The sequence below is a fragment of the Natrix helvetica genome (genome assembly GCF_964273705.1).
Source record: "Natrix helvetica genome assembly, chromosome: 2".
NCBI lineage: Eukaryota > Metazoa > Chordata > Lepidosauria > Squamata > Natricidae > Natrix > Natrix helvetica.
The window spans coordinates 162,102,564-162,119,145 of NC_138552.1; the positions used below are offsets into that span (position 1 = coordinate 162,102,564).

General features: G+C 36.3%; 1 protein-coding gene across 1 annotated transcript in view; it reads right to left on the minus strand.

Annotated features, from left to right (window-relative positions):
• COL21A1 (collagen type XXI alpha 1 chain) overlaps positions 1-16,582 on the minus strand; it is a 94,569-nt gene that overhangs the window by 19,718 nt on the left and 58,269 nt on the right. The window contains exons 16-22 of the mRNA XM_081941767.1: positions 16,455-16,508; positions 12,597-12,650; positions 5,585-5,629; positions 5,406-5,459; positions 2,428-2,481; positions 1,688-1,741; positions 601-672 (exon numbers count right to left, since the gene is read on the minus strand). Coding sequence (XP_081797893.1) covers positions 601-672; positions 1,688-1,741; positions 2,428-2,481; positions 5,406-5,459; positions 5,585-5,629; positions 12,597-12,650; positions 16,455-16,508 — 387 coding nt within the window. The remainder of the gene's footprint in view (positions 1-600; positions 673-1,687; positions 1,742-2,427; positions 2,482-5,405; positions 5,460-5,584; positions 5,630-12,596; positions 12,651-16,454; positions 16,509-16,582) is intronic.

The window sequence follows — 16,582 nt, forward strand, 5'->3', positions numbered from 1 at the left end:
CACCCAGATCGCCATCACAAGACTGCAGGAATACAGTCTGCTGAAATGACTAGAACTTCAAGGACCTGTCTTTTTTTTTTTTTTTTTTGTAAAAAATTGTATTGGTTTTAAAACATTTATGGGGAAAAAGTAATAGGGTACATAGAAAATTTTGGTATCTCCCATGTTAGTAGTAGAAATCCCTCCAAATCTCATTCTTCTACAATTTTAAAAATAACATATAAAAGATAAGCATAAACAGAATTCTTACTTTATATTAACCATGTGTTCAATCATCTCTTTTTTGTCACTTTCTAGTATATCAACAAGTACAATAATATTTCAGATATATTTATTTTTGTGACCTAAGCCTTTTCGATATTGCACTAGATGTACTTTTGATTGATAGCAGTTAGCAGGGTAACCATATATTCTGAGAAGAGTCCTGCAATTTCTGGTTCTGACTGGGAGAAATGTAGCTGCAAAGTTAACTTTTTGTCTAATGGTCTTAAGTATTATATTTGTAAGGATAATACAAAACTAAAGGCTCACTGATTCTTTGGGCTTTGTTATAAAAGGAAACACAGGTCCATAATAATATTTTTTTTTAAAAAGGCATACCTTCAAACCGGGAGTACCAGGCATCCCAGGGTAGCCTGGTTCACCTGAATCACCCAGTCTTCCTTGTTCTCCCTAAGAAACCAAAAAGAACTCCATAAATAGGAAACTACACATTCTGAAAATGCATTGTTCTTCTGAAGCTGTGGACAGGATTCTGCAAATATCTGATTTGAAAGCACCTGGGTGGTAATGACTTTGGACTTCTTTTTTCCTAGGCCTTCACATTACAGTTGTGCAAAATCTTAAGAAGAGGTTCTTCACAATATGAGGGTGCATGAATGAAATGATTCTTTAAACTCTTCATATGGTGTTAAAGTTGCCATATTGTTTATAGGGCATGCTGTATGTAGCTGTCCCACTTCCCCAGCAAAGTATTTCTTTCATATCCTTATTTCCCAGCACTTGTTGGAGAAGAAATTTCCTGAGAAATTTCCTGACAGTTAGAACAATCAATCAGTGGAACAGCTTGCCTCCAGAAGTTGTGAATGCCCCAACACTGGAAGTCTTTAAGAAGATGTTGGATAGCCATCTGTCTGAAACAGAATAGAGTTTCCTGCCTAGGCAGGGAGTTGGACTAGAAGACCTCCAAGGTTCCTTCCAACTCTGCTATTGTATTGTATTGTAAGAAGACTCATATCTTTTAGGAGTTTTTTCCCCCTGAATATTTCCACTACAGAATAAATCCCTGTGATATGTTGGCATCAAATGAGCTGTAAACATAACAAGCTTGATAAAAACTCATAAGCACATTCATTATTCTTGGCTTTGCTCAGAACACTGAAAATATCCATCAACATTAAGAAAATTGAACTATTTACATAACAGCACAGCTCTTCTATCACAATCCTGATAAAATGATTTCAGAATTTGGTTTATGCAAACATTTAAAAGAACTGCAGTGGTAAATCATTTTTTTTAAATCACCTCATTTCTAATTGCTATAAGCATTTAGCCAACAAGTTCCCCACCAGTCCATGACAGACAGAAGAGAGAAATGTACACTGAACACAAAGCAAGCAGAGTTTTTATGTTAACGGAAGAATGTAGTTCCTTGCTTCATGACACACTGAAACTTAGCCAAATTTACCTTGGCACCTGGAATTCCTGATTTCCCTTGTGGTCCTTGTTCACCCTTGTTGCCCTGTGAATACAAGACTTTAGTTAATGGGGTTACTAAAACAAATTGTACAAAATGTTTAGACAGACAAATTAAATGAATAAGCCAAGTTACATTACTGCAACTATTCCTCTTGAGAGCTACCCCTTTTCTGAAATTCCCCTATTGTAATGAGTAATTTAGAGTAGTGTCGTGAATTGTGGCTGTATCTGAGTGAGTGTGCTAATGTGTGTGAGAGAGAACAGAGGAACAAAAGGGGAATAGTTACAGTTCAATTTACAACTTCATCTGTTTTCATTTCTTACATACATGAAGGAGATGCATTGAAAGACTGCAGTACTGGGCTTATGGGAGTTACAAAATCCCAAACAATGAGCATGGATATAGATTAGAAGCTTCAATGAACAGACTTTTATGTTCCAAGATTTCTACAAGAAGCACATAGACTTCTCCTACTCAGACGTGCAACCTCTTGCTCACCCTTCCAATTTAAGGAAAGGACTGTTGTTTCAACTTTGGACAGAATGAAACAATCTTAAAAAGTCCTGTATTTCCTGCACGTATTGAGCTTCCTGTGGTCCCAAATATTGACTTCACTATGCTAGAGTTCAGAAGAGTTTTCATATATTTGCATTTTTTCTTGTTTACTTATAATTTGGATAATGTTTTTTTAAGATTTTATTTTTTACAAGTCAGGGCAGAAAATATACCTTAGGACCAGACCCTCCAGGTAAACCTAATGATCCCTCAGGTCCAGGAAGACCCTGAGAAATAGAAACAAAAACAGATATACATAAACAACCCCCAAGATTTCTTTTTTAAAATGAGAAAGTTGGAACATAACCAATACAGATTATGTTACAATTTCTTCTAACATGAACCCTTTCATTTCTTACATTTGAATAACACAAATTAAAATTGTGTATATATTGCAGTGTGTTACTGCATTCCACCTCTTTTTGCCTTAAATTTTTACTTGCAATTAAACATTTATCATTAATTCTTTCCAAATGCAAATAAATATAAGGTTTACGTGTTTATTATTATGAGAGAATGATAATCTGTTTTCCTAATAGCCTTTCCAAAATAGGAAGTGCTCTTTCAGAGACAATATCATTGCTTTAAAAATCAGGCATTTCTACTGCTCCACGAGTCCATATTCATCTGAATCCATTCTGCCTTATATGTATACAATTTCAATTTATTCAGTACTGTGGAAAAATTTCCTCACAATGGAAAAGAGAAATAAGAGATGGATGAGGGGAACCAGTTGAGTAACCTGACACTGAAACCAAATTAAACAACAAAGGGCAGAGTGATCCAAAAATATACTTGTGAAGCGCTTGACCAGGAAAAATGCTGAGAGGCTTCTCCAAGATAAGCAGCACCAGTGAGATCCTGCTTGGACTTTGGCAACCGCAAGAGAAACTTGGGTTTAACTCCACTAAGGCATTATTAATTTTCTCTCTCCTCCTCTGCAAGTGCCAATTAAAGCTACATAGTTGTTAGTGCCTCCTAAGTGCAATGATCTATTAATTAAGGAAGGTTAGAACATAAATATTTGATATTACCAACAGTTCTAAAATATACAAATGATAAACTAGCCCATGGGATGCACACTCGCTCCTTCCCTTGCTTTCTTTCCTATTCCTTTCCCATCATCAGTGTTTACATTATATTTGCCCAAGCATTAAGTACAATGAATTCAAACTGGCTTCCTGCCAGTCAAGGTTTGTGAGCCTATTTCAAACCTCTGCTTGAAAATCCTCTGTTTATAATTGATCAAGTGTGCATGTAACTGGTACTTTATGTATGGCTCAGGTTCAAACCAGACATAATACTAAACAGATTATCAAAACGACATTCTTAAATTTAACTACAAGCACAAAGTGCTCAAATAATTCTGTTTTCACTGGAATCACAGGGTGATTTAACCTTTTTTGGCATAGCCATAATGCCTGTGAAACATGGCATTCTAAGATAATTTTTGGTTCATTTGAAAAGCCTGATACCAAATGTATAAATACCTTGTAATATGGCATCATAAACCAAGAAGCACTTAGTTTGATATAAACTACAGGCAAAGCCAACAAGAGAGAGAAAGAATTAAAGCAGGAAATAGAACAAAAATTTTCCAAGCTTGGTTTCATTGATAGCCATGACTAAAAAGCCCGTCCCGCCCACCCAAAAAAAAACCAAACCTTGCAAAATCCATAAAACTAACAGAAGAATCGCTACACGTTCACTACAAAATCGAAAGAGCCAATCCCATATTCTGCATCTAAGTTTAAGGAGAGTCTTTTTTCAGGATATAAATTCTTTGCAAATAGGCTTTTCTGACACAGTTATGGAGCACTGACATGAAGATCCCGAATCCTTTCAAATGCTACTAAATCCCAATTCCCATCAGCTCTAGCCAGCACTGCAAAACACAAGAGATGCTAGGAGATATAATGGAGCAACATCTGAAAGTCCCCTGGCTCCCCACTCATAATGTAGCAGTTTTACAAAATTAGCCAAAAACCATGCAACAAAAATGAAGCAAGTATGTAAAATACAGTATAACAAACAATTGCTGCTTCTTTCTCCAGAACTGGAATCACTAATGGCCAATAAAACAATAAATGATTGGAGCTGGCAACTATAATAGGGATATTTTTTCCTTATTTCTGATGAAATCTCCCTCAGGTATTACATATGAATTATCAACAAGATTTTCATCCATTCTCTTCTGGAACAACTACTGTAACTAACAGCAAATAAATTTCACTTTATATTCTGGCTGGTTTCTCTTCAGCCACTCTAAATATTTAAATCTTCCATACACTTGAAAGTAAATGGCTCCTATCAGGGAAGAATAGAATGAAACATTAACGTAATAAATGATCTGGAAAATGTACTATTCAAACTGATACTATGCTTCCTGTACATGCAAAAACCATCTTGGAGAAGCCATAACCAGCATGTTGCAAAGCAACTCTCCTTGAAGTATCGCAGTACTTTCTGAGATTAAACCTAAGGCTGAAAGATGAAGCTTCTTCCAAAATCCTTCCCTATTAAAATGGAGCTATGTCTACACGAAGAATTCCCATCACTTTGAATTTACATTGGTGACAGTTGCCATCTGTTCAAAATTAGTGTACCATCCATTCTGGAAAGAGAATCATTCTGTGGGAGCTATTAACAGGTCAGAACAGAGGCGCCTCCTTGTTATAAAACAGTTCAATGTGATGGAAAGAATCACAATTTTCAACTTCCCTACTAAGTGCATGACACGACACGTGTCCCGTTAAGAGCTCATGCAGAACATTTGAAAGGATCCTTAAGGCAGCGAATAGTCTCCAAAAGCGTTTAACTTCAATTTCCATGCAGTTATTCAGTATGCATTAATTCAGGACAGGGCACTCTGCAGCATAATTAATTTGTTTTCATGAAGTTGTACTGCTTTTCTTCTCTGTTTTAAAACTAGCATCTTTGTCTTTTCAAGTTCAGCCATTGTCAAAGAAATTAGTTTTGAAATCATTTCATTCAGATATATTTTGATTTTACATTGAAAAATCTGGATTTTACAATTGCTGTCAAAGTATAATACAGAACCGGATAACATGATTTTCTTCAGTCCATGATTCCTATAACCATGGCATTTTGCCCCATCCACTTCAAAAAAAATGGAATAATAAAAACATACAGGTAACCCTGACGATCCTTTTTCTCCTTCTTGTCCTGGCAGCCCACTTTCACCCTATGATATATTTAAAAAACAAAACCAAACATTATTTATTATAGAATGCACTGTGGCAGTAGTACTTTAAAGCAAAAAAAGTAAAAAGAAATGTCTCCATATTAAATCTACATCCTGATAAATACCTTATCTCCTTTTATTCCTTGAACTCCAGGGATCCCAGGAATTCCCTTGGGAAAAATAAATTTAAAAATATTAAATAGAAGCACCGCTGTGTTTTTCACTTGAAGTTCTGTATTCATTCTCCAATTATCAGAGATAATTATGCATTCATATCCCACTGTGATATTAAACTTGAAACAGAAGCTGTAAGTTCCTGTTTATGTGTGAACAACTAGCCATTATGAGGCAACACAGTCGTGAACATTGGTTAGAAATAGCTGCATGTTGGCATTATTTGTGTATGTGTCCACCTCTCCATTCCAGATTGCATGATCTATAATCTTTGAGCTGTGAATCAATAGAGGAAATGAGTCAACATTCGAATTCTTGATTGATTCTTAAGCATGACTCAACAATGTACAGGCATCTAAAATATATTGATCTGGATCTTTAACCACATACACAATTGTTCTTATGATGAATTAAACTAACATTAAAAAAACTATGGAATCACTGTGCATAATGTATCTTCAAAAGTATTTTTGACATTAGAACAATGTCTCGTGTGTCTGCAAGAGACTAATCTTTGTTTCAAGTGAATGTTTTTCAATGAAACTTTCTCTGCTTTCTTTTTTTTCTGTTTTATTTTGGGGATACTGTAAAATATTAAGAAAAATATGTTTCATCTCAAAAACAGCTGGATTATCTTTTATTTTTGGATTGAGATATTTTCTGGGAAACCAACAAAAAACAATGAGGTCTTTATTAAAAAAAGAAAATCTAATTTCCATCCTCATTGTAGCAAGGTTTGGGTTATGACCCTTTCCTCCTACACCATAAAAAGCATTGGCAACAAAACACTCAGAAAAGTATTTGGTATCTCTGCTGGAAAACCTTCTAAATACAGTTGTGCTTTTTGGCTTGAGTCTACAGAACTCCTCACATTCACAGTGGCTGTGACTCATTTAATGACCACCAATGCTCATGGCACCCACAATCATTTAATCGTAGCAGAAATGACTTCATCACACAACTTGCGTACCACAAACAGAAGCTGCCAGTTTTCTTTGCACTGGAGGCCACAGGGAAAAAACCCAACAGTTTTTTGCCAGGGGTGAGCATATCATATGATTTACTCGCTAGGAGCCAAGAACAGCCACATACTGAATTTTACAAGGGGCTCTTCAACTTCGATCTCACCTATCACATTGTGATGATCATAAGAAGCAAAGAAAATACATTTGTGCACAGAGTGTACAAACACACTTTGCCTTCAAAAGTCTAACACCAAAAGTAATTAAATTCTGAAGGCAATCTTCTTAAAAGGACAACACAGAATTAATTTTAATTAAAATGTGTAGTATACTTGGATACAATAAAATTGGCACCCCTACTTTCAATTGAACCATTCGGGAACAAAGATCATATATCAAAATTAGCTGGTGTAACTTTTGCTTATGCACATATATTTCAAATGCTGTACTGCTAAATATATTGATATCTTATGAGCCTGCTGTTGGAGAGACCTGTACTGTACTGAAAGCAACTAGATTCGCAATAGAAATCGCAGACAGGAATAATGTGACTGATGGGCATTCTTTCATATATTGGAGTCCCAAGACTTCTCCATCCATTTTGCTTGGAATAATCGGAGTTGAAGCTTGGAAGGCTTCTCTTTATTTTTGAAATGGATTGATTTATAAATAAATAAATAGAAAACTAGCATAAATTCATCACTATTAGAATTGAATGGCCTAATCTGATCTAGAAGGTCTATTTATGTGGCCTGTAAGATTTGAAACAGGCTTGATCAACACTCCATCGATCAAAAGTCCTATCAAAATTGCAATCATATTTACCTAAACATGAAATTCTGGCTAACCCACCACTACAAGGAAAAGCTATGCATTGGCTCCAACATGCAGTCTTCTAATATTGTTTTTCATGAAGGCACTTTTAGATTTTTTTTTTCATTCTTTTTTAGTTTTACAAAAAAATGCACGTTTGCTTTCTGTAATATTTTTTGGGTTAACAATGACTGAATTTAGTTCATCTTTAGTTACAGGCAGGCAAAGCCCATGTTATATATTAATTATTTATACATATATAAAATAGAGTTCTGCCATACAAAGACAATTTCCACCACCACCCCATGCTATCACTTCATTAAACAACTAATTTCCATAACACTGTCTATGCCATGGGTGTCAAACTCGCCATGCCATGTTGCTGTCACATGATGTATTACGTTTTTTCCCTTTGCGGAGCTTGGATGGGTGTGGCCTGCAAGTGATGCATCCGGCCTGTGGGCCATCAGTTTGACACCCCTTGTATGCCCTGGGATGTCAAACCACCCAGTAGGGATGTATTACTTATGTCCTATTTCCTAATTGCTTCATTTCTTCTGACTATAACTTGTTCTATCTCATGGTTTATGTTGATTGCCTTTATCTAGTATCGTATTATGATTTATGTTGATTGCTTCAGTATCCTATTATGATCACGGAGTTATTGTATTTTGGGATTATGATTATCACTTGTTGCTTGTATGTACACTAAGAGCTTATGCACCAGAGACAAATTCCTTTAGTAACATAACACTTGGTCAATAAAGTATTCTATTTCTAATAGGTTTTGTTAGACTTCAAGTTGGCAGATGATTCTTGTTGCTGCTAAACCTGCCTCAGGGTAGCTGAAGAAGCATTAGCAATCATGTTCAGTTTCAGCTTAAAAATAACATATTTTCACCAAAACTGTGCTCAAAAGTAGCCTTTACTTTGATTCTTTGTTATGGCATCTCCACATGAGAGTTCACTGTGGCTGACACCTACATTTTTATGAGCAAAAATTTAAGAGGGAAGAATCACTCAGCTTCTGAGTGGATCTTATTAACAGGAAAACCCATTTATTTTCTGTTCAAAATTAAATTTCCTTGTTACATAACATTTATTCCTTGATACATAGAAAGCTGCCAGGAGAATAACTAGAGCACAGAGCATTTGGCAAACATTATAGCTGAAAATTTTAAACAGATAATGCTCTGCAAGTCACAGAGAAGAAAGGCATAGAATTCTAGGAAGAAAGGTTATTCTGAAGTAGGTAGTATTTTCTTCTCTAGTCTGTCTAAAACCATCTGGTGTAAGAGGTCCCTGGCAGAGGCTGGATATTTGGTCAAATACTGGCAAACGAGTTCGTGGTTTTTAAATTCCTTTTTTAGAATAATAAATACAAAATACTTCAGCATAGTTATGAAATTGTTGCTTAATTTCAAAAGTTAACTACCTTTTCATATGAATGAATTAAGAATGTATGTTGCAACCCGAGTGAACTTTTTCACTGTTCTAAAGCAGATTCTAGGAATTTTGTGGAGTGGTTAGGTACAGTATATCTGCTTTGTGATATAACACCCAGATGTCTATGGAGATTCTCAGTCATTCAGGTCATGGTTGTCCCAAAAGTACTTTTTCAAAAGGCAACAGGGCTTTGTTTGTCCTTGAGGATGTTTTGCTTCTCATCCAAGAAGATTCTTCAGCTCTGACCAAATGATGGAGGATGGAAGGAAGACACACTTCAAACCCAAAAGTATACTAAGGCAGAAGCTTGTCCACCCCAAGGGTAAAACACCCAGACACAAGCTGAGCAACGTGATAATGCAGCAAGATATGTACTTAGATCTGTACATTGGAGGAACAAAAAAATTCTTCACAAATGCATGGTACAACATAGGAGAGCAAACCCATCAGGACAAGAGTCAGCAATCCATTTTCATTTGTAAGACAAAGGTCACTCTTTGTAGATAGCAAAGTCCACATTCTGGACAGAGGACCACTAGTTTGAAAAGGGGGTCAAAAAGGCCATCTACAGCCCTCTCTTTACAGAGGTGGATGGATGACACCAGGGGTGTCCAAACTTGGGAATGTTAAGACTTGTGGACTTCAACTCCCAGAATTCCCCAGCCAGCCATGCTGGCTGGGGAATTCTGGAAGTTGAAGTCCACAAGTCTTAAAGTTCCCAAGTTTGGACACCCCTGGATGACACCAACTATAATACAATCATTTCAGCAGTTCCATGAAAGTTCCATTCCTCTTTAGGGCGACCCTAACAACACAGATAAACCTTCGAGTGGCCTCAACAACTCTCAGAAAGAGTGCTAACAAGATAACTGCAAAGAATATTAATCCTTCTATCCTCCCCCATTCAATCAGAGCTGAAGCAGCTTCTTGGATGAGAAGCGAAACATCCTCAAAGGAAAAACAAAGTTCAGTTGCCTTTTGAAAAAAGTACTTTAGGGATATACCACCCAGAATTTCATCATTGAAACAGTTTTGAATATTCAATGAATAAACTAAATGAATAATAAAAAAATGCTTGTAGTCACATTAGAGATACATTTGTAGCAGGTATGAATCTTCATGTACTTTTTTGTTTTGTTTTGCTTATGATGTTATGCTATTGGCTGACAGCCTAAGTGAGGTGTATGGTAATTTTTAGACTCTATAGCTTCTCCATGAAGAAAATCAATCTGAAAATCAGTGTGTCAAAGACCAAGGTGGTTATTAAGTCCCTGGTATTTTGTTGTGGATGTAAGTAATATCTTCAGTACTGCCTAGTTACAATGCTAGCACTGATGATGTTACCTAGTTAGATAATAAAAGGTCAGCAAGAAAACAACCAAGTTCCGAGAGCACCAAGGACCCCACAACTGTATATCTGTCCAAATGATAGGATCAAGAAACAATGGGTGGTAATTTAAACAACTGCACAGTGAATACAGATAGGAAATTAAACATGAAATATAAGTTTCAATACAATGTTTCTAAATAATGAAAACTTCTGGCTTTATTCAATTTAATCTGTACCATATAGCATCTAGCTTTTGTGAGCATTGCATTAACTGAAATGATAAAGAATGTCTGTCTCTGATCAAACACTAACTCAAAGCAGATTATCCATACAATGGTTGAATAACCGAGGGAAACAGAATGTTTGGATGCTGTACAAATGGGAAAAGTGACACTCTCTGGGAGTATTGTAAAAGTTTTATGGAGCATTTCATGAATCATTGCCTGTAGGAAAGGCAGTCTTAGGGGAAGTCCTTTGTGGAATTAACAGGGTATATCCTCCATTGGCATATGAGTGAAGAATTTTAATTTGCAATCCAATTCTTCTCTCCTAGTCTAGAAAAATTGTTTTCTGTAAAACATACTTTCTGCTATATGGTAAAATGATAATCAAAGCAGTGTAGGGTAAGACTACAAGTAGTCCCTGGGCTATGACTGTAATTCAGCCTGGCAAATATGGTCATAAGTTGTGACAGTTGTAAAGTGGGTGACTAACCCAATTTTATGACCTTTTTTGCAGCAATCATTAAGCAAACACTACAGTCAGTAAGTGAACACTGCAATCATTAAGTGAACCCATTGTTCACTATGGGACAGTTTTTGCCAGAAATAGGAAGTAAATGTCTATTTCTTGCAAAACCATTGTAAATTGAGGTCATGCAACTGCAAATGGCCATAAATGTAGGCCAGTTGCTAAGCACCCAAAATGTGGTCACGTGACCATGGCAACATTGAAATTTTGAAACCAGGTCATAAGTAGGTTTTGGAGGTCTATCATGTTTCATCATATGTTGAGGACAAAATGCACTAAAAAGGTATTGAAAAATCAGAGACTAAAGTAAATTGATAAAACGTTGACAGTCCCTAAAGTAAGGAAAAAATGGAAACGTGGAGCAGAAAAATGGAAGGGTCCAGGAAATTTTGGATCATGGGCATAGCCGGCAGGGTTTAGGAAGAAGAATACTGGCAAGTTAGAATTTTGAATTACTTGTAATTATGGTAAAAACATGCACTTCAAAGGCTCAAAGATGTTTGAATCATTTTTTTTTAGTTCCTAACAAATATCACTTTATTGTTTGTTCATTTGTTCGTTCGTTCTTTCTCTTTCTATCTATCATCTATCTATCTATCTATCTATCATCTATCTATCTATCTATCTATCTATCATCTATCTATCTATCTATCATCTATCTATCTATCTATCTATCATCTATCTATCTATCATCTATCTATCTATCTATCTATCTATCTATCTATCTATCTATCATCTATCAGCAAGTCATGGTGGCACAGTGGTTAGAATGCAGTACTGCAGGCTACTTCTGCTGACTGATGGTTGACTGCAATTTGGCAGTTCAAATCTCACCAGGCTCAATGTTGACTCAGCCTTCCATCCTTCCGAGGTGAATAAAATGAGGACCCAAAATTGTTGGGGGCAATGTGCTGACTCTCTAAACCACTTAGAGAGAGAGCTGTAAAGCATTGTAGAGTGGTATATAAGTCTAATTGCTATTGCTTTTGTTATCTATCTATCTAACTATCATCTCTCACCACTCACTTTTGGAAATTGATGGAGATGCAGATCTTACTGCTGATTACTGATACTTACTGGGATGAGGGAGGGTGGAAATGATGAAAGCAGCATTGTGAATACAAGCTCTGTTCCTTTAATACGTATGCTAAGATGTCACAGGCATGTATGAAAGTGTTGTAACTTGCATTATGATGGCACGATGTCTCTTTTCATCACTTTAATGAAAGTGGTGGGTCCTGCAGACACCTACCTCAGCTTCCATTCCTTAGCATTTTGACTTCAGAATGCCCCCACATATTAATCATAAACCATTTTACTGGTTTATTTTACTGTCTTCTTTTACTGGAAGCAGTAGAAAGTTGTTTTAAATAAATAAACAATATGAAACAAGCTCCCTGCGAAAGCACTACTTTTCTAAGATGGAAAGAAAGAAAGAAAGTCATGTTGATGAATGTCAGTAAATGCTCACCGAAAAGAAAAGCACAGTAGTAACACAAAGAAGAAAATCCTCCTTAATCTCTTTTTTTTAAAAAAACATTAAAAGATCAGCTGCCAGGTTTCGGTATGTGGTTGTGTTCTGTTTGACACCCAATTTTTAAAAATAGATTTTAACAAAGAAAAATGAATGTCAGTAAACAACTTCAAAACTTCAAAACTTACTGGATTCCCCCGTCTTCCTTCTGATCCCGGAGAACCCTGTTGTCCAACTTCTCCCTTAATGTTGATGACAGAAAAATAATCAAGAAACTATTAAATTTCCAGTAGCACACTGGGAACTGAACAGCCTGAACTTAACTCCACCAATATATGGGAAATATCTAAAATCTGCCAGTAAAATACACAAAGCTAAATCTTGCTGCTACACAGCATGTTTCTTCAAGCTGTTTTTTTTTTCCACTTGCATTTAGGTTACAGACCTTGCCAATGATGCAAAATCTATGTTCAGGCCTGTTCCCCTATGAAATAAATCTCTGGAACACACCAAGAGTCCATCCATGATCTGATTTAGCAGAACATAAAAACTGTGCTGATGTGAGCTGCTCTATCGTAATTTTTCTCTTATTCCTCCTAACTGTTTTTTAAATTGTTTTTAAACGTTAAATTTTTAATTACATATTGAGTTCTTACAATTGGGGTATTTTAATGTTAATTTTAACTGTCTATATGATGTAATTTGTTACCTCCTCCGTGTCCGTGTCCGTGTATGTGTATATGTGTTTGGTATGTATGTATGTCTATTTGTTTTTTATACATTTTCTATGTTTTATATGCTCCATTGTACGCCGCCCCGAGTCCTACTTGGAAAGGGAGCGGCTAATAAATTCAATTTAATAATAATAATAATAATAATCTATTGGTTTCTGCCTCCAGAGGGCACAGCTAACTAAATATGGGTATCTTTCCAAAAGAGTCAGGGGTAGTTGATTTGGCTGCATTTGTCAGCTAACAATGACCCAGGGATGTAGACCTTGCTGATTTATGGCTCTGTTATCTGCATTAACAGCAACTGGAACAAGGCTCATGCTGGAAAGCACTAGGAGCTCATACAAGTCAAGAAAATATATAGAAATTTGGCTATTTTGTCCGAGAATTCAAGAAATAGTACAATAGTACAAAAATGGTCGCTGTGTGTGAAATTCTGAAATGATGACTTTTACAAGAGGATCCAGGCGTATTTTCCCCAATGCTATCATTCTGAGTTGCTCCATAATGCTTCTATTTCATGTGTCTGAGGATGCAGGCCCAGAACTCACACTCAAAATAGAGGTTGCAAGCCATTACTGCCCTAAAATAGCTAGCAACAGCTAACAACCATGACTGACCTCACCCCTCCAAAGCTCATAGGGCACTTTTAATTTTGGACTTCAACGGGGGATGAACAACACAATCCCAGACATATAATCTACGTAAGGTTTACATAGTGACGACAGGATGTAGGTAATGTGTCCATCTTTGTTCCTTGATCTGCCTGTGGTTTTTGAATTGGGAATAGGAGGCATTATTTATCCTCCTTTGTTCGTGGCTAGTTTCAACCAGTGTTGATTGACAGATGGAGAGAGATTTCACTCAGAGGCCCCATTCAATTTTATGAGCTTTTTTTTTAACCATAATTAAGCAACTCACTGTACTTGTTAAGTGGATCATGCAGTCATTGCATCAATCCGGCTTTCCCCATTGACTTTGCTTATCAGAACATATAACCACAGGATGCTGCAACCATGGTAAGTATATTCCAGTTGCCAATGCCCAAATTTTGAACATGTGACCCTGGGGATGCTGCAATCGACATAAGTGCAAGGACCAGTTATAACTCCCTTTTTTCAGTTCCATTGTAACTTCAAACAGTCACTAAACAAATGGTTGCAAGTCAACCGATAGTCATCAACTCACAACAGTTCATTCAGTGGTGGTTCAATGTTACAATCGCACTTAATGAGTGAATGACCCTTTTTCACACTTACGACCATTGCAGCATCCCCATGGTCACATGAATCAAAATCCAGAAGTTCTGGTTCATATTTATGACGGTTGCAATGTCCCAGGGTCATGTGATCACCTCTTGAGACTTTCTGACAAGCAAAGTCAATGGGGAAGCCAGATCCACTTAACAACCATGTTACTAACTTAACAGTTGCAGTGATTCACTTAGCAATTGTGGCAGGAAAGGTCATAAAATGGGGCAAAACTCACTTAACAAATATCGCTTAGGAACAGAAATTTTGGGCACAATTGTGGTTGCAAGCCAAGGACTACTTATATTCTTATGATTCATTCTGGCTGGGAATTTAAAAACTAGTGTAACCTATGCATATGATAAATACATAATCTCCATTCGTTACATTTTGAAGAATACCATGTTGCAGACACTTAGCTAAGAAAGTCTAAGTCTGAAATACTCATGCTCTGAGTTTCTTAAAGAGGGGGGTTATGAATAGTGGGGAAATTGGTAAATATAACTTTTTCCATCCAATGGAAAGAGTTTCCAAAACTCTTCCACAAAGAAGGGTGGGACTCTAATTATTCTACAGCAGAGAGTTTGCAAACATATGGGTCTGCAAAGGCCAATTTGTAGAGCTCATGATTTTGATGTGTACCAAAATATTTATTGTTTCAGGGAAGGGGGGCTATTTCTGAATTTTTGGAAGAAATTGAAGAAGATTCCAGCAGCAATTTTCAAAGATGCTTTTCTTGTTAAAATATTCTGACTTTGATTGCAAAAAATCCAAATGAAACTATGTTTTATAGGCAGCAGATGTTAAAAGGCAAAATGGGAGCATTTTAATCTGCCAGAAACAAAAGGCCATTGCTTTTTTAAATTTCAAACTATTCAGAAATAAATGCTATACTTCTTCCTCTTGCTCTGTATTATAATCTAAGAATGAAAGAATACAGTGTAAAAGTTAGATTTTTTTAAAAAAAATCAGACAGCAAGAAGGAAATCCAGACAATGCACTTACATTGTTCTTCAAAGTCCCTATACTCTCTATTTATTGCTGCCAGAGCAAAACTACAGTACATGCCAGAAAGAGCAATTTAACTTGATTAGAGAATTCCCAAGGTATGTAGCAAGGGAAGGGATGGAAAAAGCTGCAGCAAAAACTTCCTAAGAATTCCATATGCAATAAATATCACACGGAAGAGTCAAAAATCATGTAGTTGACTGCAAGAGTCTCACTTCTTATACTACCAATATCTGCATGCCAATAAGCATGGATCAGCTTTGATGTATGGAACAGTCCTAATTAGGTCAGATCCTCCCTTCCATGCAGCAAGCCTATGAGCACAAACACATGTCTGGGTACTATCAGACAATCAAGAAGATATGTAGTGGAAGTCAGAGGTGGTTGTCTGATTATCCTTTTTATGTTATGAATTGTTTCCTTGATCCCCATGCCATATGGACTCCTACTCTATTGAGTCCATTGGTAACATTTCATTATTCATAAATGCTCTTAAACAGCACATATGTTTAAAAGAAATATAAGCATACAAGAATAAGATTGATAAAATAAAAATCCATTAATAAAATAGAAAGAAGTATATGCATACAGGTAGGTAGTCCTCAACTTACGACCACGATTGAGCCCAAAGTTTCTGTTGCTAAGCGAGACCCTTTGTTAAGTGACCTTTGCCCATTTTACAACCTTTCTTGCTACAATTGTTAAGTGAAAATCACTGCAGTTGTTAAGTTAGTAATGCAATTGTGACACGAATTTGGCTTCTCCAATGACTTTGCTTGTCAGCAGGTACTAAAACGTGATCACATTGCTCTGGAAAGCTGCAACAGTCATAAGGTCATGTCAGTTGCCAAGCGTCCTAATTTTGATCATGTGACCATGGGGATGCTGCAATGATCATAAGGGTGAAAAACGGTCATAAGTCACTTTCATTGCCCCTGCAACTTTGAACAAATGGTTGTAAGTTGAGAACTACTTGTATACGTCATGCATATATATGAAGTTAATTTGAATTCTAGTTATGAATACAATATTTGAACAAAATCAATACATTGGGTACCTTAAAACCTGGAATTCCAGGTATGCCATCCTTCCCATTCCTCCCATGTTCTCCCTGTTTTTATAAATAAAGTTAGAATTACTCACAGTTGTAATAATGCAGAAAAAGGAAAAACAAAGAGAATCCCC